The 16,216-nt window shown below is 36.5% G+C and overlaps 1 protein-coding gene across 2 annotated transcripts in view; it reads right to left on the bottom strand.

Moving 5' to 3' along the window:
• The window catches only part of LONRF2 (LON peptidase N-terminal domain and ring finger 2), a 47,521-nt gene that overhangs the window by 21,163 nt on the left and 10,142 nt on the right, over positions 1–16,216 (bottom strand). For both annotated transcript variants that reach the window (XM_069073009.1, XM_069073010.1), the window contains 5 exons: positions 15,486–15,711; positions 13,553–13,652; positions 12,887–13,001; positions 2,890–3,011; positions 2,174–2,332 (listed from right to left, as the gene is read on the bottom strand). In XM_069073009.1, the coding sequence (XP_068929110.1) occupies positions 2,174–2,332; positions 2,890–3,011; positions 12,887–13,001; positions 13,553–13,652; positions 15,486–15,711 (722 nt within the window). The remainder of the gene's footprint in view (positions 1–2,173; positions 2,333–2,889; positions 3,012–12,886; positions 13,002–13,552; positions 13,653–15,485; positions 15,712–16,216) is intronic.

Below are 16,216 nucleotides of genomic sequence, written 5' to 3' on the forward strand. Positions count from 1 at the left end.
TTGCTGCCATCTTTTCTTGACTGCTCTCTCAAGAAAGACTTGAAGAGAAGATCCTATCAAAAATAAATATCTGGGGGTGGGGCGAGATGGCACAGTGAATAGAGTCCCACCCTGGAGTCAGAAGGATGTGAGTTCAATTCTGGCCTCAGACACTTAACACTTACTAGCTGTGTGACCTTGGGCAAGTCACTTACCCCCAATTGCCCTGCCTTCCCCCCTACAAAAATTTAAAAAAAAAATGTAAATATCTGTAAGAGGACATGAAGGAAAGGCTACACAAAGCCCTTAGTGATTCCACCTGGTAAGATATGATAGGAAGGCATGGAGCAGCTGATGCAAATGCCTAACAGTGAGTAAAATTTTCTCATTTATCAGATGGCACAGTCAGACCACAGCTGAGGGAGTAAGCAAGTACAGTGCCAGGCCCTGAGATGCACACACTCAAGGAAGGAAATCTCCCATCTGTGAGAATATGGTATACACCTGTGAAGAGCAGAGGCCCCTCTAGGGCAGGAAGAGGAGATTAGGAGTGACCTTGATTAATGGACTGCTCCCAGAGCCACAGAAGAACCAAGAAAAGCGAAAGAGCACCTGTCAGGACAGCTGGCAGGACGCCTGTGCTGGGTAGGCCCAGTGTCCTGGTGTGTGGTCCATGGGATATGCAGAGTTGAAAGAGGCTTCAGAAGTCACCTCATACGACCTCCCTTATTTTACAGATGAGAAAACTGTTCCAGAGAGGTTCAGAAATTTTCCAAGGCATATTGGGAGGAGGGAGCAGAGGCAGCAGATGAACCTGTCTCCAAAGCTTTTTCCACAATACATCAATCACTAAGGTCCTTTCCAGTTCTAACAGTCCAGGAGTTGATGACTTCTTGGGCAGGGGTAATGGGAATTTGAGGACCTTCCCTGATTTGAAAATATACTCTGCCCCCTAATAGGCTGAATGTGGTCACATGGAGCCTGAAGTGGGAGGCTTGTTTTTCAGGAAGGCACAATTTTTGTTACTTTGTAGTCAGGTGGGTCAAGAGGACTGTGCCGTTCTCTGACCCTGGAGACAGCTCTATACACCTCTGAGCCGAGGTTTTGTTTTGGCCAGATGAGACCTCTGGGCAGCCGCTGAGCTGTTGGGGCTTCTCTCTCTGGTGACTGACTGCATGGATGTGATGGTCAGACAGCTGGAAGCCCTGTCTGCTGAACTGCGTTATTTTGTCTGTATTTTTTTTGTCTACTTGTAACTTCTGTTTGCATTCTCTGAAGTTCAGGGTGCTGACTTTTCCCCCTGAACTAGGTAAATGATATATGTTCAATTAAAGTAAGATTGTTAACCCTCTTTTGAATTGCTTTCTTTTAGAAAAGCAGATCAAAGAACCTGTGCTAGCAGCCACCCTGGGTGTGCTGGGGGGCTTGCAGCTATACCAAGGGATGGGGGTAAGAACAATTGATAAGTAACATCAATTCATGAGAACAAAATCTTCTGTCTAGTGTCACTGGCTACTTTAGATGTCACTGGGCCTTATGGTAAAAGAATGATGCCTCTACACTTTATAAAGCTAGTCTGATAAATTATACTAATTTAATTTTTTATAAATTGATGCAGCAGTACCAGAGCAATCATTCTAGGAGACAAAAATTCCTCCTGATATAAACGTTTCTCTAAATGACAAACCCTAAAATTGAAAATAAACCCCAGTGATTTAATAAATATCATGACTTTTTTGACTGTTAGGTATGTCAAACACAATTAATCTATCCCACAATTTGTACTTATATCTACTCAGATTTTTTGGTATCAGTTTTATTCCTCTCTCTCTTAAATAATATGCTGAGAAAAAAAGACACTTTCTAGACAATAAAACTTCAGTGGATTCAGTGAGATTCGGTGCAAACGCGAAGTTTCCCCGCTGCGATATTTAAAAGTAGACAAGTATACTTATCCCTCAGCTCCTTCTGACCCCCATCACCTTACTTCACCCTCAACATCTTGTCCTCCTCACTGCGTCAGACTCAAATGATATCCCATAAAGTAAGGTAACACATCAAATCAAAGACTAATGATTGACTGCATTGGCCAATACACAGCAAAAGAATTCAAAAGGTGGAACTATTAAGGAAAATGTCAGATTATGCATTTCATTTTTAGGGCCTTTTAAAATCTTAATATCTAATTTCTTACCCTTTAAGTTCATCAGCTAAACACATGCCAAACCGTTTGGTGCCAGTTTCCATGCATCTTCTTATCATAAGCCTATATCGAGGTTCAAAGACATGTAGTGGACAAGGGATTGTAGGGAAGGCCATGGTGCACACAAAGATGGGAACATCTTTAGTCAAACTGTAAAGCAATGAAAAAATTTAAGTTATTTACACTTTCTAAGCTGAACTACTCAGAACAGATGAGAATAACTAGTAGTATATAAGGCAGATACAAAACAAGCTAGAACTCTCCCATTTAAATGATGAAACCTGGGGGCAGCCAGGTGGCTCAGTGAGTAAAGCGCAGGATCTGGGGTCAGGAGGACTCAAGTTCGGTTCCGGCCTCAGACACTTAACACACACACAAAAAAAACTAGCCGTGTAACTTGGGCAAGTTACTTAACCCCAATTGCTCTCCAAAAAGCCAAAAAAAAAAAATACTAAGAAAGAATGGAAAGATTCTGAGATTTCAGAGGCAATAGTACAACATCTTATATTAAAGCTAGACCATCATCAGAGTTCTTCCATACACAATTATAACACAAACAAATCTGCTTTATTCTATTTAGAACCAAATCTTCAATTTATAATCTCATTTTCTTCACTATATTTAAAAATACTTTTGTGAGATTATGAGATTAACAAAAATGTATTTTCTGTCATCTCAATAAGATGCAATATATGTACAACACTTACTTTGATAACTCCTTCATTTCATCATCATAAACTTTTTTTCTGTCAGACAACTCTTCTGGTAAATAGTGAAGTATTAATTCTTCGGTCAATGTGGTTTTTTTATAACTTCTGCTTGCCAAAAACTGAAATAAAATAAATGTAACAGCAATAATCATATTGTCATATAGCAACTTCAAAGAAATTAAACAAAATCAACACAGCAACTAATTTTGACTATAAAACTCCTGTTTCTCAGTCCTAAGGTACAAAAAAGAGCTATAGAAAAAAGTACTGACATTCCCCAATTGATATATGGTCAAAGTATATGAACAGGCAATTTGCAGAGGAAGAAATTAAAGATATTTATAGTCATATGAAAAAATGCTCTAAATAACTATTGATTAGAGAAATGCAAATCAAAACAACTCTTAGGTGCCATGTCTCACGTGTCAAATTGGCTAACATGACAAAACAGTAAAATGATAAATGCTGAAGATGTGGGAAAATTGGAACACTAATGCATTTTTGGTGGGAGTTGTGAACTGATCTTATATTTTGGAGAGCAATTTGGAACTATGCCCAAAGGGCTAAAAATGTGCATACCCTTTGACCCAGTAATGCCACTTGTAGGGCTGTATCCCAAAGAAATCATACAAATGGGAAAAGGACCCAAAGTACAAAAATATTTATAGCAGCTCTTTTGGTGGTGGCAAAGAATTAGAAATCAAGGGGATGGCCATCAATTGGAGAATGGCTAAATAAGTTGTGGTATATGAATGGATAGAATACTATTGTGCTAAAGAAATGAGGAGCAGATGGACTTCATAATAACTTGGAAAGACTTATGAACTGATGCTGAGTGAGGGGAGCAGAATCGGAGAACACTGTACACAATTACAGACACACTCTATCTGTGACGACTAACTTTGATAGACTTGGGTCTTGTCAGCAATGCAAGGTTCTGACACAACTCCAAAAGACTCATGATGGAAAAGCTATCCACATCCAGAGAAAGAATTATGGAGTCTGAATGCAGACTGAAGCAAACTATTTGCTCTCTCTTTTTTGTTCTCTTTTGTTTCTTCTTTCTCAAGGTTCATTCCATTGGTTACAATGCTTCTTTACAACCTGACTATTGTGAAAATATGTGTAATATAAAGGTATATGTAGAACCTATATTGGATTACATTCCTGGGGGAAGGGGAAGAAAATCTGGAATTCAAAAATGTGTGGAACTGAATGTTGTAAACTAAAAATAAATTTAAAAGGAAAAAAAATACTACATACAAATGAAAGAAAAAAGTGCTGAAAACTTATAAGGCAGTACAGGACACGAGAGAAAAAGAAAAGAAATCTAGTAGCTTACAAATATATAAAGTTGTTTCAAAATTTTTCTTGTCTGTATCTAGATGCTTTAACTGTTATGGAGAACACTTGTTATCATTTGTTTTATTTTATTTGTAAAATTTTAAATTCTAAACAAATGCAAACTGAGAAAAAAAAAACCACTGCCATGTACACAGTAGACCATAAAAGAGGATTCAAAATAAAACAATAAATTTCCATTTCAAGAAAATTCATATAATAAATACAACACATTGTTTTGAAAGTTACCCAGCTTTTCTTTCTTGTTGATTTCCTTTAGTTCTCCACTGTGCACTTTTTACTTTAGTTTTTTCTTCTCCCTGCCCCCACCACCCTAGAGAAGACTATAATTGATACACACATATATGGAAATATCTATAAACATATAAACACTCATGCACATATATGTATATAAGACCAGACTATGCTTATTTCTTCCAATCATCTGTTTTTCTGAAGGTGGATAGCATCTTCCTTCATAAGTCCAAGTCTTTCCATGTTTTTCTAAATCAACCAGTTCGTCATTTCCTAGACCACAGCAACATTCCAATCCAATCACACCCTATCATACTCTGTCTTTGAAAGCTTCCTCCCTTCCCCCAGTGTTCTATATTCCTTCTATTCTTGGCTATATAGGTTTTATTTATAGAAGAAAATTTATATTTAAAACAATAAAAATCATTCTTTTTACATTTCAACAATACTCTTACCTCATAATATAGTTTAAGGTCTGATATTGCTGAATCTACTTCCTTTACATCTTTTCCCCCTGGTTTCTTTGAAGTTCCTGACCTTTTGTTCTTCCAAATGAACTTTATTATTTTTTCTAATGCAGTAAAATAATTTTTTAGTAATTTAATTAGGATGACATTGAATAAATTAGGTAAAACTGTCATCTAAAAAATTATATTGGCTCTACCTACCTATGAACAATAAATATTACTTTCATTATTTAAGTCTGAGTTTTATTTGTATAAAAAATGTTTTCTGTTTATGTTCATATAGTTCCTGTGTCTGTTTTGGCAGGTATAAGCCCAGGTATTTTATACTACCTAATTATTTTAAATAGTCTAAAACAATACTGAATAATATTGCTGACACTGCAGTTTTTTCTATTTTTCACTTTTGATTACATCTATTTTAACTTTAACTTTGAGATCATGATTAGTATCTTTACATACTAAATTCTACTTCTGGCCTTTATCTTTGTGGGTATTTCTCATTTTTATAATGTTTCTAAAAACAATATAGTGTTGAGTCCAAATTTTGAATATGCTATCCATTTCCATCTTATGGCTAAATTTGTCCCATTCACATTCTAAGCTACAATAACTTATGCATTTTCCTCATTCCTATTTTTCCTTACTAGTCTTCTCACCCTATACCTCCTCACTGCTCTGCTTTGTTTTTACCTGCTAATTTGTCCTCTATTCCTTAACCTACCCACCCCTCCAATCCTCCCTCCTTTATCCTCTCCCCCAACCCTATCTCCTTGCCCTCTTATTTCTTTCTGAATTAAGAAAACTTTTACACACATACATATATACAGTTTCCTCTTTAACCTACATCCCTGATAAGAGTAAGGTTCCAGCAATCCCTGCTACTAGCTTCTTCTGTATCAATTTTTTCTTTTATGACTCATTTCTGATAACTACTCCTTTTTAACTCTCTCTCTAGCTTTATTTTTTTAGAATTACCCCATCATGCTCAGCTCACACCTTTCTTTCAAACTAGCCAAATAACAATGACAATCATAAGAGCACTGCAAATATTTTTCACATATACAAAGTAAATAGTTTGACCTTACTGAGTCTTTCATAATCAGTCTAATGTTTATATATCTTATATGTCTCCTGGATGTTACATGTCAAATTTTCCTTGAGTTCTGGGGTTTTTGTCACAAAAATCTTAAAGTCTTTGAGTTTGTTAAATGTCCTCCCCCCCCCCCACCTCAACCCCCATTCAGGATCAAACTTAAAACTTTGCTGGGTAAGTTACCTTTGATCAGTCCTTCAATGTAGTAGCTGCTAGATCTTGTGGAATACTTATTATAACTCCATGATATTTTAATTGTTTGTTTTCTTGTTGCTTCCAAGATTTTCTCCTTAACCCGGGAGCCCTGAAACTTGGCTATGATATTCCTGTAAGTTCTCCTTCTGGGATCTCTTTCTGGTGGTGATCAGTGGACTTTTTTCTAATTCTACTTTGCCATCTTGTTCTAGAACTTCAGGGAAGTCTCCCTTGATAATCTCTTTTAATACTGTATCAAGATCATTTTTTAATTGTAATTTTCAGGTAGTCCAACTATTCTCATATTATTTCTCCTCAATTTGTTCTCCAAAATGGTTATCTGATGAAATGGTTCACTTTTTTTTTTTTTTTTGCTTTTTGAAGGGCAATTGGGGTTAAGTGACTTGCCCAAAGTCACACAGCTAGTAAGTGTGTCAAGTATCTGAGGCCAGATTTGAACTCGGGTCCACCTGACTCCAGGGCCAGTGCTCTATTCACTGCACCACTCTGCCACCCCATGTTGTACTTTCTCTTACATTTTTTCATTTTTTTGATGCGGTATTATGATTTGTTGGTGTCTTAGAATGTCATTACCCTTCCCTTGCCCAATTCTAGTTTTTTTTTTTATTTTTAGCTTTCAACATTCATTTCCGCAAGATTTTGAGTTACAAATTGTCTCCCTGTCTTTTCCCTTTCCCCCACCCCAAGACGGAAAGCACACTGAATTCCCCTTCCCCCAATCTGCTTTCTCTTATATCCTCCCCATCCCCACCCCTAACTTTCTAGTAGGGTAAGATGGACTTCTATATCCCAGTACCTGTATATCTTATTTCCCAGTTGCATGTAAAAACACACGCACACACACGCAATTTTTTTTTAACATTTGTTTTTAAAATTTTTATTTCCAGATTCTTTCCCTTCTTCCCTCCTCACCCACATCCACTGGGAAGATAAGCAATTCAATATAGGTTGTACATGTGTAGTTACGCAAAACGTTTCCATGGTAGTTATACTGCGAAAGACTGACTATATTTCCCTCCATCCTATCCTGCCCCCTACTTATTCTTTTTTCTACTTTGACCCTGTCCCTTTTCAAAATGTGTGCTTCTAACTACCCTCTCCCCCAATCTGCCCTCCCTTCTATCCTCCCCTGTCTTATTCCCGTCCCCACTACTTTCCCCCAACTGAGAATGGATGTTATTCCCTCCTTAAGCCAAATTCAATGAGAGTAAGGTTCACCCATTCCCTTTCACTTTCCTGCTCTTCCCCTCCAATGTAACAGTTTTCTCTTGCCTCTTTTGCATGAGATAATTTACCCTAAACTATCTCTCCTTTTCTCCTTCTTTCATTATATTTCTCTCTCACCTCTTAATTTTATTTTTTAGATATCATTCCTTCCTAGTCAACTGATCCTGTGCCCTCTATGTATACATGTATACACATATACCCTCCTATACATACCTATATATGTATGTATACACATATACATACATACATACATATATATATATATACACATTCCCTACAACTATCCTCATACTGAGAAAAGTCTCCTGAGTTACAATGATAACTTTTCCATGTAGGAATATAAATAGTTCAACTTTAATAAATTCCTTATGATTTCACTTTCCTGTTTACCCTCTCATGCTTCTCTTGCTTCTTGTATTTGAAAGTAAAATTTTCTGTTCACCTCTGGTTTTTTCATCAAGAATACTTGAAAGTCCTCTATTTCATTGAATGACCATATTTTCCCCTGAAGCATTACACTCAGTTTTGCTGGGTAGGTGATTCTTGGCTTTTGTCATAGCTCCTTTGACCTCTGGAATATCATATTCCAAGCCCTTCGATCCCTTAGTGTAGAAGCTGCTGGGTCTTGTGTTATCCTGATTGTGTTTCCACAATACGCAAACTGTTTCTTCCTGACAGCTTCTAATATTTTCTCCTTGACCTGGGAACTCTGGAATTTGGCTATGATACTCCTCAGAGTTTTCTTTTTTGTGATCTTTTTCAAGAGGTGATCAATGAATTCTTTCAATTTCTATTTTGCCCTCTGGTACTAGAATATCAGGGCAATTTTCCTTGAGAATTTCTTGAAGGATGATTTCTAGGCTCTTTTTTTTTAATCATGGCTTTCAGGTAGTCCAATAATTTTTAAATTCTCTCTCCTGGATCTATTTTCCAGGTCAGTGGTTTTTCCAATGAGATATTTCACACTGCCCTCTATTTTTTTTTTTCATTTGTTTGGATGTATTTAATAGTATCTTGATTTCTCATAAAGTCAATAGCTTCCATTTGCTCCAATTTAATTTTGAAGGAGTTATTCTGTTCAGTGAGTTTTTGAAATTACTTTTCCATCTGGGCAATTGGGCTTCTTAAGGCATTCTTCTCCTCAAATAGCTTTTTGGGCCTCCTTTGCCATTTGAGTTAGTCTACTTTTTCAGGTGTTATTTTCTTCAGTATTTTTGGGTCTCTATTAGGAGGCTGTTCACTTGCTTTTCATGATTTTCTTGCATCATTCTCATTTCTCTCCCCAATTTTTCCTCCATTTCTCTTACCTGAGTTTCAAAATCCTTCTTGAGCTCCTCCATGGGCTGTAATCAGTTCATATTTTTCTTGGAAGCTTTTAATGCAGGAGTTTTGACTTTGTTGACTTCTTCTGCTTCCATGTTTTGATCATTTTTGTCCCCAAAAAAGGATTCTATGGTCTGCTTGTGCTTCCTCTGCTTGCTCATCTTGCCAGGCAATGACTTGACTTGTAGCTCTTTGCTACATTAGAACTCTCCTTTCAGAGTGGAGAGAGCTGTGTCCCAAATCGCTGGGATTTTCACAAATTTTGGCAGAGCTATGAGGAGGGCACCCTCTCTACAGACACCCTAATCTCTGGCACACTGGCCACACACACCAGGACTACCACCGAAGACCGTGATCCAGATCCAAGGAGGTCAAAGCAAGAGCGATTACCCTCTGAATGGTCTCTTGGTCCCCCTACAATCTGCAGGCCAGGAGCTCTGGAGGCAGTCACTGGCAGCAGGTGCTGCTGCCCTGCCTCTGCCACCCCTCGCCCCGGGGGCAGGGGCCAGACTGCGCTCTTCCATAAATTGGTTCCAACAGAGTTCCTCACTAACCCTCTACTTTTTCTTTGGCATTTATGTGTTGAGAAGTCTGGAAACCAGAACAGCTACTGGTGATTCACTCTCCTGAAGTCTGCTCTGGCCAGTCTGTGCCGCTGGTTGGGACCACCCCAGATGTTAGTCCACATGGCTCATGTAGGACTACACTCGGCTCCCAGCTTGGTGCCATAGACCGACCCTTTCTGTCGGCCTGCCAGGCTGCCCTGAGCAGAAGATTTGTTTCTGTCACTTTGTGGGGTCTGTAGCTCTAAAATTTGTTTAGAGTCATATTTTACAGGTACTGGAGATGGTTGGAGCAGGAGTTCACACCAAGTTCCTGCCTCTACTCTGCCATCTTGGCTCCGATCCCCCCCCCCCCATTCTAGTTTTCAAGGAATTAATGTCTTCCTTAAGTTTTTGATTCTCTATTTCCAGTTAGTTGACTTTATTTTCATAATTTTCTTGATTTTTTTGGATTGCTTTTTAAAAAAAATTTTTCCTTGACCTCTCTATTTGATTTTTAAAGTCCTTTATAATTTCTTCTAAGAATTCTTTTTATGTTTGGGATCATTTGATTTTTCTCACTGAAAAAGGAGTGGCTTTTTTAGTTCCATCATATTCCTCTGAATAAGAACCCAGATTTTCTTTATCCCCATTGTAACTATCCAAGGTTGAGTTCTTTCTCCTTTGCTTACTCATTTTTGTTTACTTTTTGTTTTATTTTGTTTGTAGCAGCTATTAATGGAATCAAGGTATAGATAGTCCCAAGGTATGAGAAATGATGTCACAAGTCTCAGGTTCTTCTTACTGTTATTTCCTGAGGTCTGTCTTAGGGCCCAACCAGGGGCTTTCCTCAGTTAAGGTCCCCAGTAATAATGTCTTGCAAATGATCTTGCCCCCTGCAGTCCCTCTGTGGATGCACACTACAGCTGTCCTTTCTACTCTGGAACTAAAACCAAGGACTCTCCTCTCCTGTAAGTACCCAGAGACAGCAGGATCCCTACCCCTCACTACTGCACTCACCAGGTATGTGCTAGCTCCTTCTCCCTGCAGCCATAGCCCTGGACGTATCTGATCAAAACAGCTGTGCTTGGTGTCCCTCAACATTGGCAGGTCTTTCAAAATTCTATTCAGCCATCAAAACCCCAAACTGTCTTCAAGAGGAAAGTTGCTAAGTCTGAGGCTGCCTTCAACCCAGCTGCCCCCAGGGTTTGTTGATTTTTGCAGAGCTAACTCAGGCCAAACCTCCACCCCTGGAGGTCGGGTCTCTCCCGGGATCTTCTCAAATTGTCTTAGGAGGACAACTACTTTACCCTCTGTTTATTTTTGCTGCTCTGAGTGATGTTCTGTTTTTCTGTTGTGGAAGAAATTTGGAGAGCCAAAATGTTTCTGATCTGCTCCTCCATCTTCCCAGAATGCTCTCGTTTGTTATAATTTAAATAGTGTTTTAGCCTTCCTCATAATTCTGTGACTAAGACTTAGAAGGGAAAGCAAATAAATTTAAAATGACATGTCCTGATCCTAAGTATTGTACAAGTTCCATATGTGGGAATGTGATGTGATGATATTTATTTTCAACAAAATTCTTCCATATGTCAAGTTATATATTTTCAGGGCAAGACTAAAATGCTATACTCAAGGCCAAACATTTTTGTTTCCTTAGACTCAGCTCGGGCACACAAACTAGAGTAGCTAAGTTAAGTTTTTTTTTTTGGGGGGGGGGAGGAGGCATATTTCTGGACTCAATCTTGTATAACACTCTCGCAACTTTCCAGGAGGTTCTTACCAGCCCCAAGTTTACTGTTACTCTCAAAGTATTTTTGAATTTTTTTTTTTTTTTTGCTTTTTGGAGGGGGGAAGGCAGGGCAATTGGAGTTAAGTGATATGCCCACAGCTAGTTTTTGTGTTAAGTTTCTGAGGCAGAATTTGAACTCAGGTCCTCCTGACTCCAGGGCCGGTGCGTCCACATAGCTTAACTTCTTCCTAAGGAATTTTATAAATCTCAGTAGCAAAGGCCATAGAGAAAATGAACTATAACATGTCATAATACTGAATAAAATTATTATATTATCAAAAAAGTAGTAATTTGTCTACTAATGTTTATTTTATATACTATTTTTTACTGAGTAGCACAATAAAATCTGATTTACTTATATACTATCAAATAGGACATCTGCATATCTACAATAACAATTGACAGCTGAATTTGCATAATAATACCTCTGAGGACACTCTAAGATCATGAGGTACCTTGGAAATTAAAGGCATTTAATTATGTTCCCTATATATCTATTTTACTATTTTTAAATTCTTAAAAAAATTGGTAGCCACTTATGGCATATTTGATACCTTTCTAGGAATCAAAAGACTTTATTCCTTATCACATCTGACAATTTAAATACAATTTTGCCCCACTTTTGCGAAGCTGACTTCCAGAAACTCCAGTTATTTGTAACACTGCTGTGAGCCCAGAATCAAAAGAGGCTCAGATTACAAATAACTGCCACAAAAATTTACATTCTTCCATAGCAGATAATGGTATATATAACAAAATAGCAGATTACAAACAGGCTCATTCTGATATCAAGTGACAGCTGACAGTCAAGGCAAGATACAGAATAACCAATATAAAAGCACAAAACCCCAGGTCACTCAACATAGGGAGGGAGAATCCTATATACCTCAATATGCCCACTAACTACATTACTTTACAATAGCAAATATGTATAATGGATAAAGTATTCAAGGAAACACTAAAATATGTTCAGCATATGGTTTTAGAAAGCATAGAAATGTGCATTATGGATTATTTCCAGCAAAAAATGGTTAAAATTTAAAAAATTTGGCACTGATCATAACCTCATGGAAAATTCATTTTAAGTAGAATACTACATTTTGCATAAAGAAAGTACTGTTAGTAAGTTACATTTGTTTAGTACTTTAACTTTTCAAAATGTTTTTATATCAAATGTCCAATTTAATCAATGGTAGGATAAAATGGGGTACATTCCTACATAGAGAAAGAACTAAATCCTGACTGGTTGTTATTCTTCCAAGATCAAACCTTAAGTTAATGACAAAGCTGGTCCTGGGGCTCAGGTGTCTTTATTTTTTGTTAAGTGAAGTTTATCTAAATTGAATATATATTTTAGGTCATGAGAATAAATTATAATTATGAATTAGATGTACATTACTATGTTAATATATTTATTTCCACAAGATACAAATAATCACTATGAATAGGGCTAAAGAATTATCTGATTTGCCAAGGAAACATAGGTTTTAATAGCTTTGGTTTCAGACTAAATGAAAATATGCTTGTGACTTGAACCTGTTTTGGTCAGGTATTTGTCTTTTATACCTTTAAACTATGTATGTGCAATTAAAGAGAAAGAAGTCAGGGAGAAAAAATAGACATGCCCAGTCACAAGGCCAAGAAGAGGGTAAGAAACTTCACACATTTTACCTTCCTGTGGAAGAAATTATCAACCAGAGATAAGACAGAGCATACCCTGTTGTATAACAATGCTTACTTCAGAAAGCTTCTCTTTGCACAATGGACAATCTGGTGTATGGTCAAGGCAGCGCTCAAGACATTTTAGGCAGAAAGTATGTCCACATGGTGTGGTAACAGGCTCATAGAATAACCTGATCAAGGGGAGAAAACAAAGTCTGTATCATTCTTAAAAAAAATATGAAAATATTTAGAAAAAACCTTACAACTTAACTTCTGTTCACATTTACTTTAATCAGTATTTGTTTTTATACTTCTGCTGCAGAAGTAATTTCATTTTTATTGTCTTATTGAAGGAGACTGGAGAAATATTTTCCCAAAATTTACTAATAATTGTAAAATTTTGTGAAGTAGTTCATAATTATGTAATCACCTATTACAGGCAGGGTTCTCAACCTTTTTATGTGTCATAGACCCATGGACCTTTTCTTAGAAAAATGTTTTAAATAAAATAAATAATAAAATAAAAGTACTACAAAAAGCAAAATAAAATCACATTATTACAAAAAAAGACAAAACAAATCTAATTGTATTGAAACATAGCTATAAAACCCCCCACAAACTCATAAATCCCAGATTAAGAAGTCTCATACTAGAGAATAAAACACGTTTTCCTTTTAGGCACAAAATTTAAATAGCAAGACTATGTTTTATTTTTCATTTCTAGAGTTCCATTGTACTATACCTCATACAAAGAGAACATTCAAAGTCTGATGCATCTACCAAGATTACTGGACTCTCTTCCACTTTAGTACTTGGAACAATTTGAGGTAAGGTCTCCCCATCTAAGAAAAAAATGACATTATTATTAATAATATTCAAGTCAAGTACATCTGAATAAGAAAATGCAATATGTATCCTTTCTTTGGAAGAAAAGCAGTATGTAAACAGCATAAATAAGTTTTATGGAATTAGAAAGATTAGACAGCAGGTTCAATAACAGATTAATTACACTGCTTCTCTTTTAGTTAGCAACCACATAGAAATTATGATCATGTAGGTAATAATGTAGGTTAAACCAGCCCCCCAAATATTTATGAGTTATCTTTGACTTAAAAATCAATCCTAGTTAACATGACAGCTAATGGTATCTATCATTAGTAGTCATTTGTTCTCTTCAGTGCTAATTAATGCCCTTAGAGCATGGGCAGGTAAAAGCAATGGAATGAAATCAGTTAATTTACTACTTACTAAAAGCTCTAATGTTGTTGTTGTTATATTTTCAGATTGACTTAGGAATTAAATTTTGAAACTAATAACTAAAAGATTTTTGTCCAATGTGGATTTTAAATCATCATGTCACTGTGTCTTTTTACTAGAGATAATTACTAACATGAGTTTGTACTGACCATCACACAGTGATATAAGGTTAAATTCAATTTACTACAGCTTAAATTCTGAAAGTTTAAAAGCAAAACTATATGTAACTAAAAAAAAAAAAACCAACCTTACAGTAATCACTCTTGTTAACTTAGGTGAAAGTTCTACTTCCAGGGGCGGCCAGGTGGCGCAGTGAGTAAGAGCACCGGCCCCAGAGTCGGGATGACCTGGGATCAAATTTGGGCTCCGATACTTAGCACCACACCCAGAAATAACTGGCCATGTAACCTTGAGCAAGTTACTTAACCCCAATTGCTTAAAAAAAAAAAAGTTCTACTTCCAAAAACTCCCCATACTGTCAGGATTTGATCCTCCCCCAACTTTAAGTGGACATAATTAGCTGGGATATACCAAATCTGATCAGATCCAAGAAACATAACTGCAATGAAGTCTGCTTTCTGGACTCTTTATTTCTAAAAATTTAACTGGTATGATGGAGCTATGGTATCGGGTGTGGATAACCTGCAGCCTCAAGGCCACAGGTTCCCCACCTCTGGTAGATATTACCATTTCTGATATAAAAATACAGATAGAGATTTATTCTGTACCTTCTTATTTAAGGAAGGGAAAACAAATCATTTGGAATACTAATGGAATGTGTGATTCATGCTATGTTACTATGTAACATATGTTACAACAAATTATTTAAAATAGATAACGGTAAATAACAATTATTTAAAATAGATAATGGTAAATGATTATATGCGAAAAAAAACCAACACCCAGGCATTTCTTACACAAAACATTTCTTACACAAACAACTGAAGAAATTGCCAGTGCTTTGAAACCTTTATCACTCGAGTCAGTATGTAACATTTAAACAATTGTGATCTCTCAGTAGTCTGTAATCTGTAGCACAAACCTGCCTGGGAAATTTAGATGGATGTGAAGTGTGGGAAAATTTCACTTTGGGAAATCATTAAATTTATGCCCAGACTAAACTAACAGCTGCCACCACTAATGAAGTTTCCATCTCCTTTTCTTCTCATTTCACAATACTGGACTGGACTTTTTTTAATTCAACAAGACAATGAGTTTTTCAGAGTTGTTTTTTTTTGGGGGGGAGGGGTAAGTGGGAATATTAAACCACAAAGTTGTACAAATTTCACTCAATTCGCTATGGTATATAGACAAACATAATAAAGTGTCTCCTTCTTACCACCCTTTTAAGATACACACCAGAACTTAATACTCAATGCTTTGAAATCACATCCTCTAATGAACTGTAGACCACTAACCTTCCTTGGAAATTTTGTTAGGGATGTTCAGATTCTGTACATCTTCCAAATCAGTGGGAAACTCTCTCTTTAAACTAGCATTAGATACACTGGAAAGGGTTGCTTTAAAAGTCTTTTTTTTATCTTCAAAATGTAGATCAAGTACATGATTCGAAACCGAAGAATCAGAATTTTGATAGACATCAGACTCCTGGGACAGAGTTTTGTTGAATTGGAACAAAGAATCCTGGGAATGAAAGATATAAACAAACAATTTAAGGGGAGAATATCAGGAAAAGGGGCTTAGTGATCTTTAAAGAAACAAGGGCCTACAATCTTTTTCTGTAACCTACTTCAAACTGCTATTAGACCTTAAAATGCCAGATTTTCATGGTGAGGATTTCTTCAGAGCTCCATTCTCCTACACAAAAAAAAATCTTCTCAAATGTCAAAGTAATCCCTCTTCTCTTCTCCAGGCAAAATAATACAACAACTTTTTTTCTTTCAAAAGATATTTCTTCTAACCCTTTCTTGAGTTATTTAGTGGTATAGTACAAAGGGTTAGAAGACTCTTGAATTAAAATTCCCCCTCTGACAAATAACTTGGTTACCAAGGAGAGGTTACTTAAACTTTCCAAACCTCAGTTTCCTCTTCTATAAAATAGGAGTAATAACACGTAGTAGCCACCTCACAGAATTATTTTGATGCATACAAAAACCTAAAATGTCATAAAAATGAGCACTACAATTAT

This window comes from Petaurus breviceps, unplaced genomic scaffold (assembly GCF_028583685.1).
Source record: "Petaurus breviceps papuanus isolate PSGF00001 unplaced genomic scaffold, PetGlider_PUasm1.0 90849, whole genome shotgun sequence".
Lineage (NCBI taxonomy): Eukaryota > Metazoa > Chordata > Mammalia > Diprotodontia > Petauridae > Petaurus > Petaurus breviceps.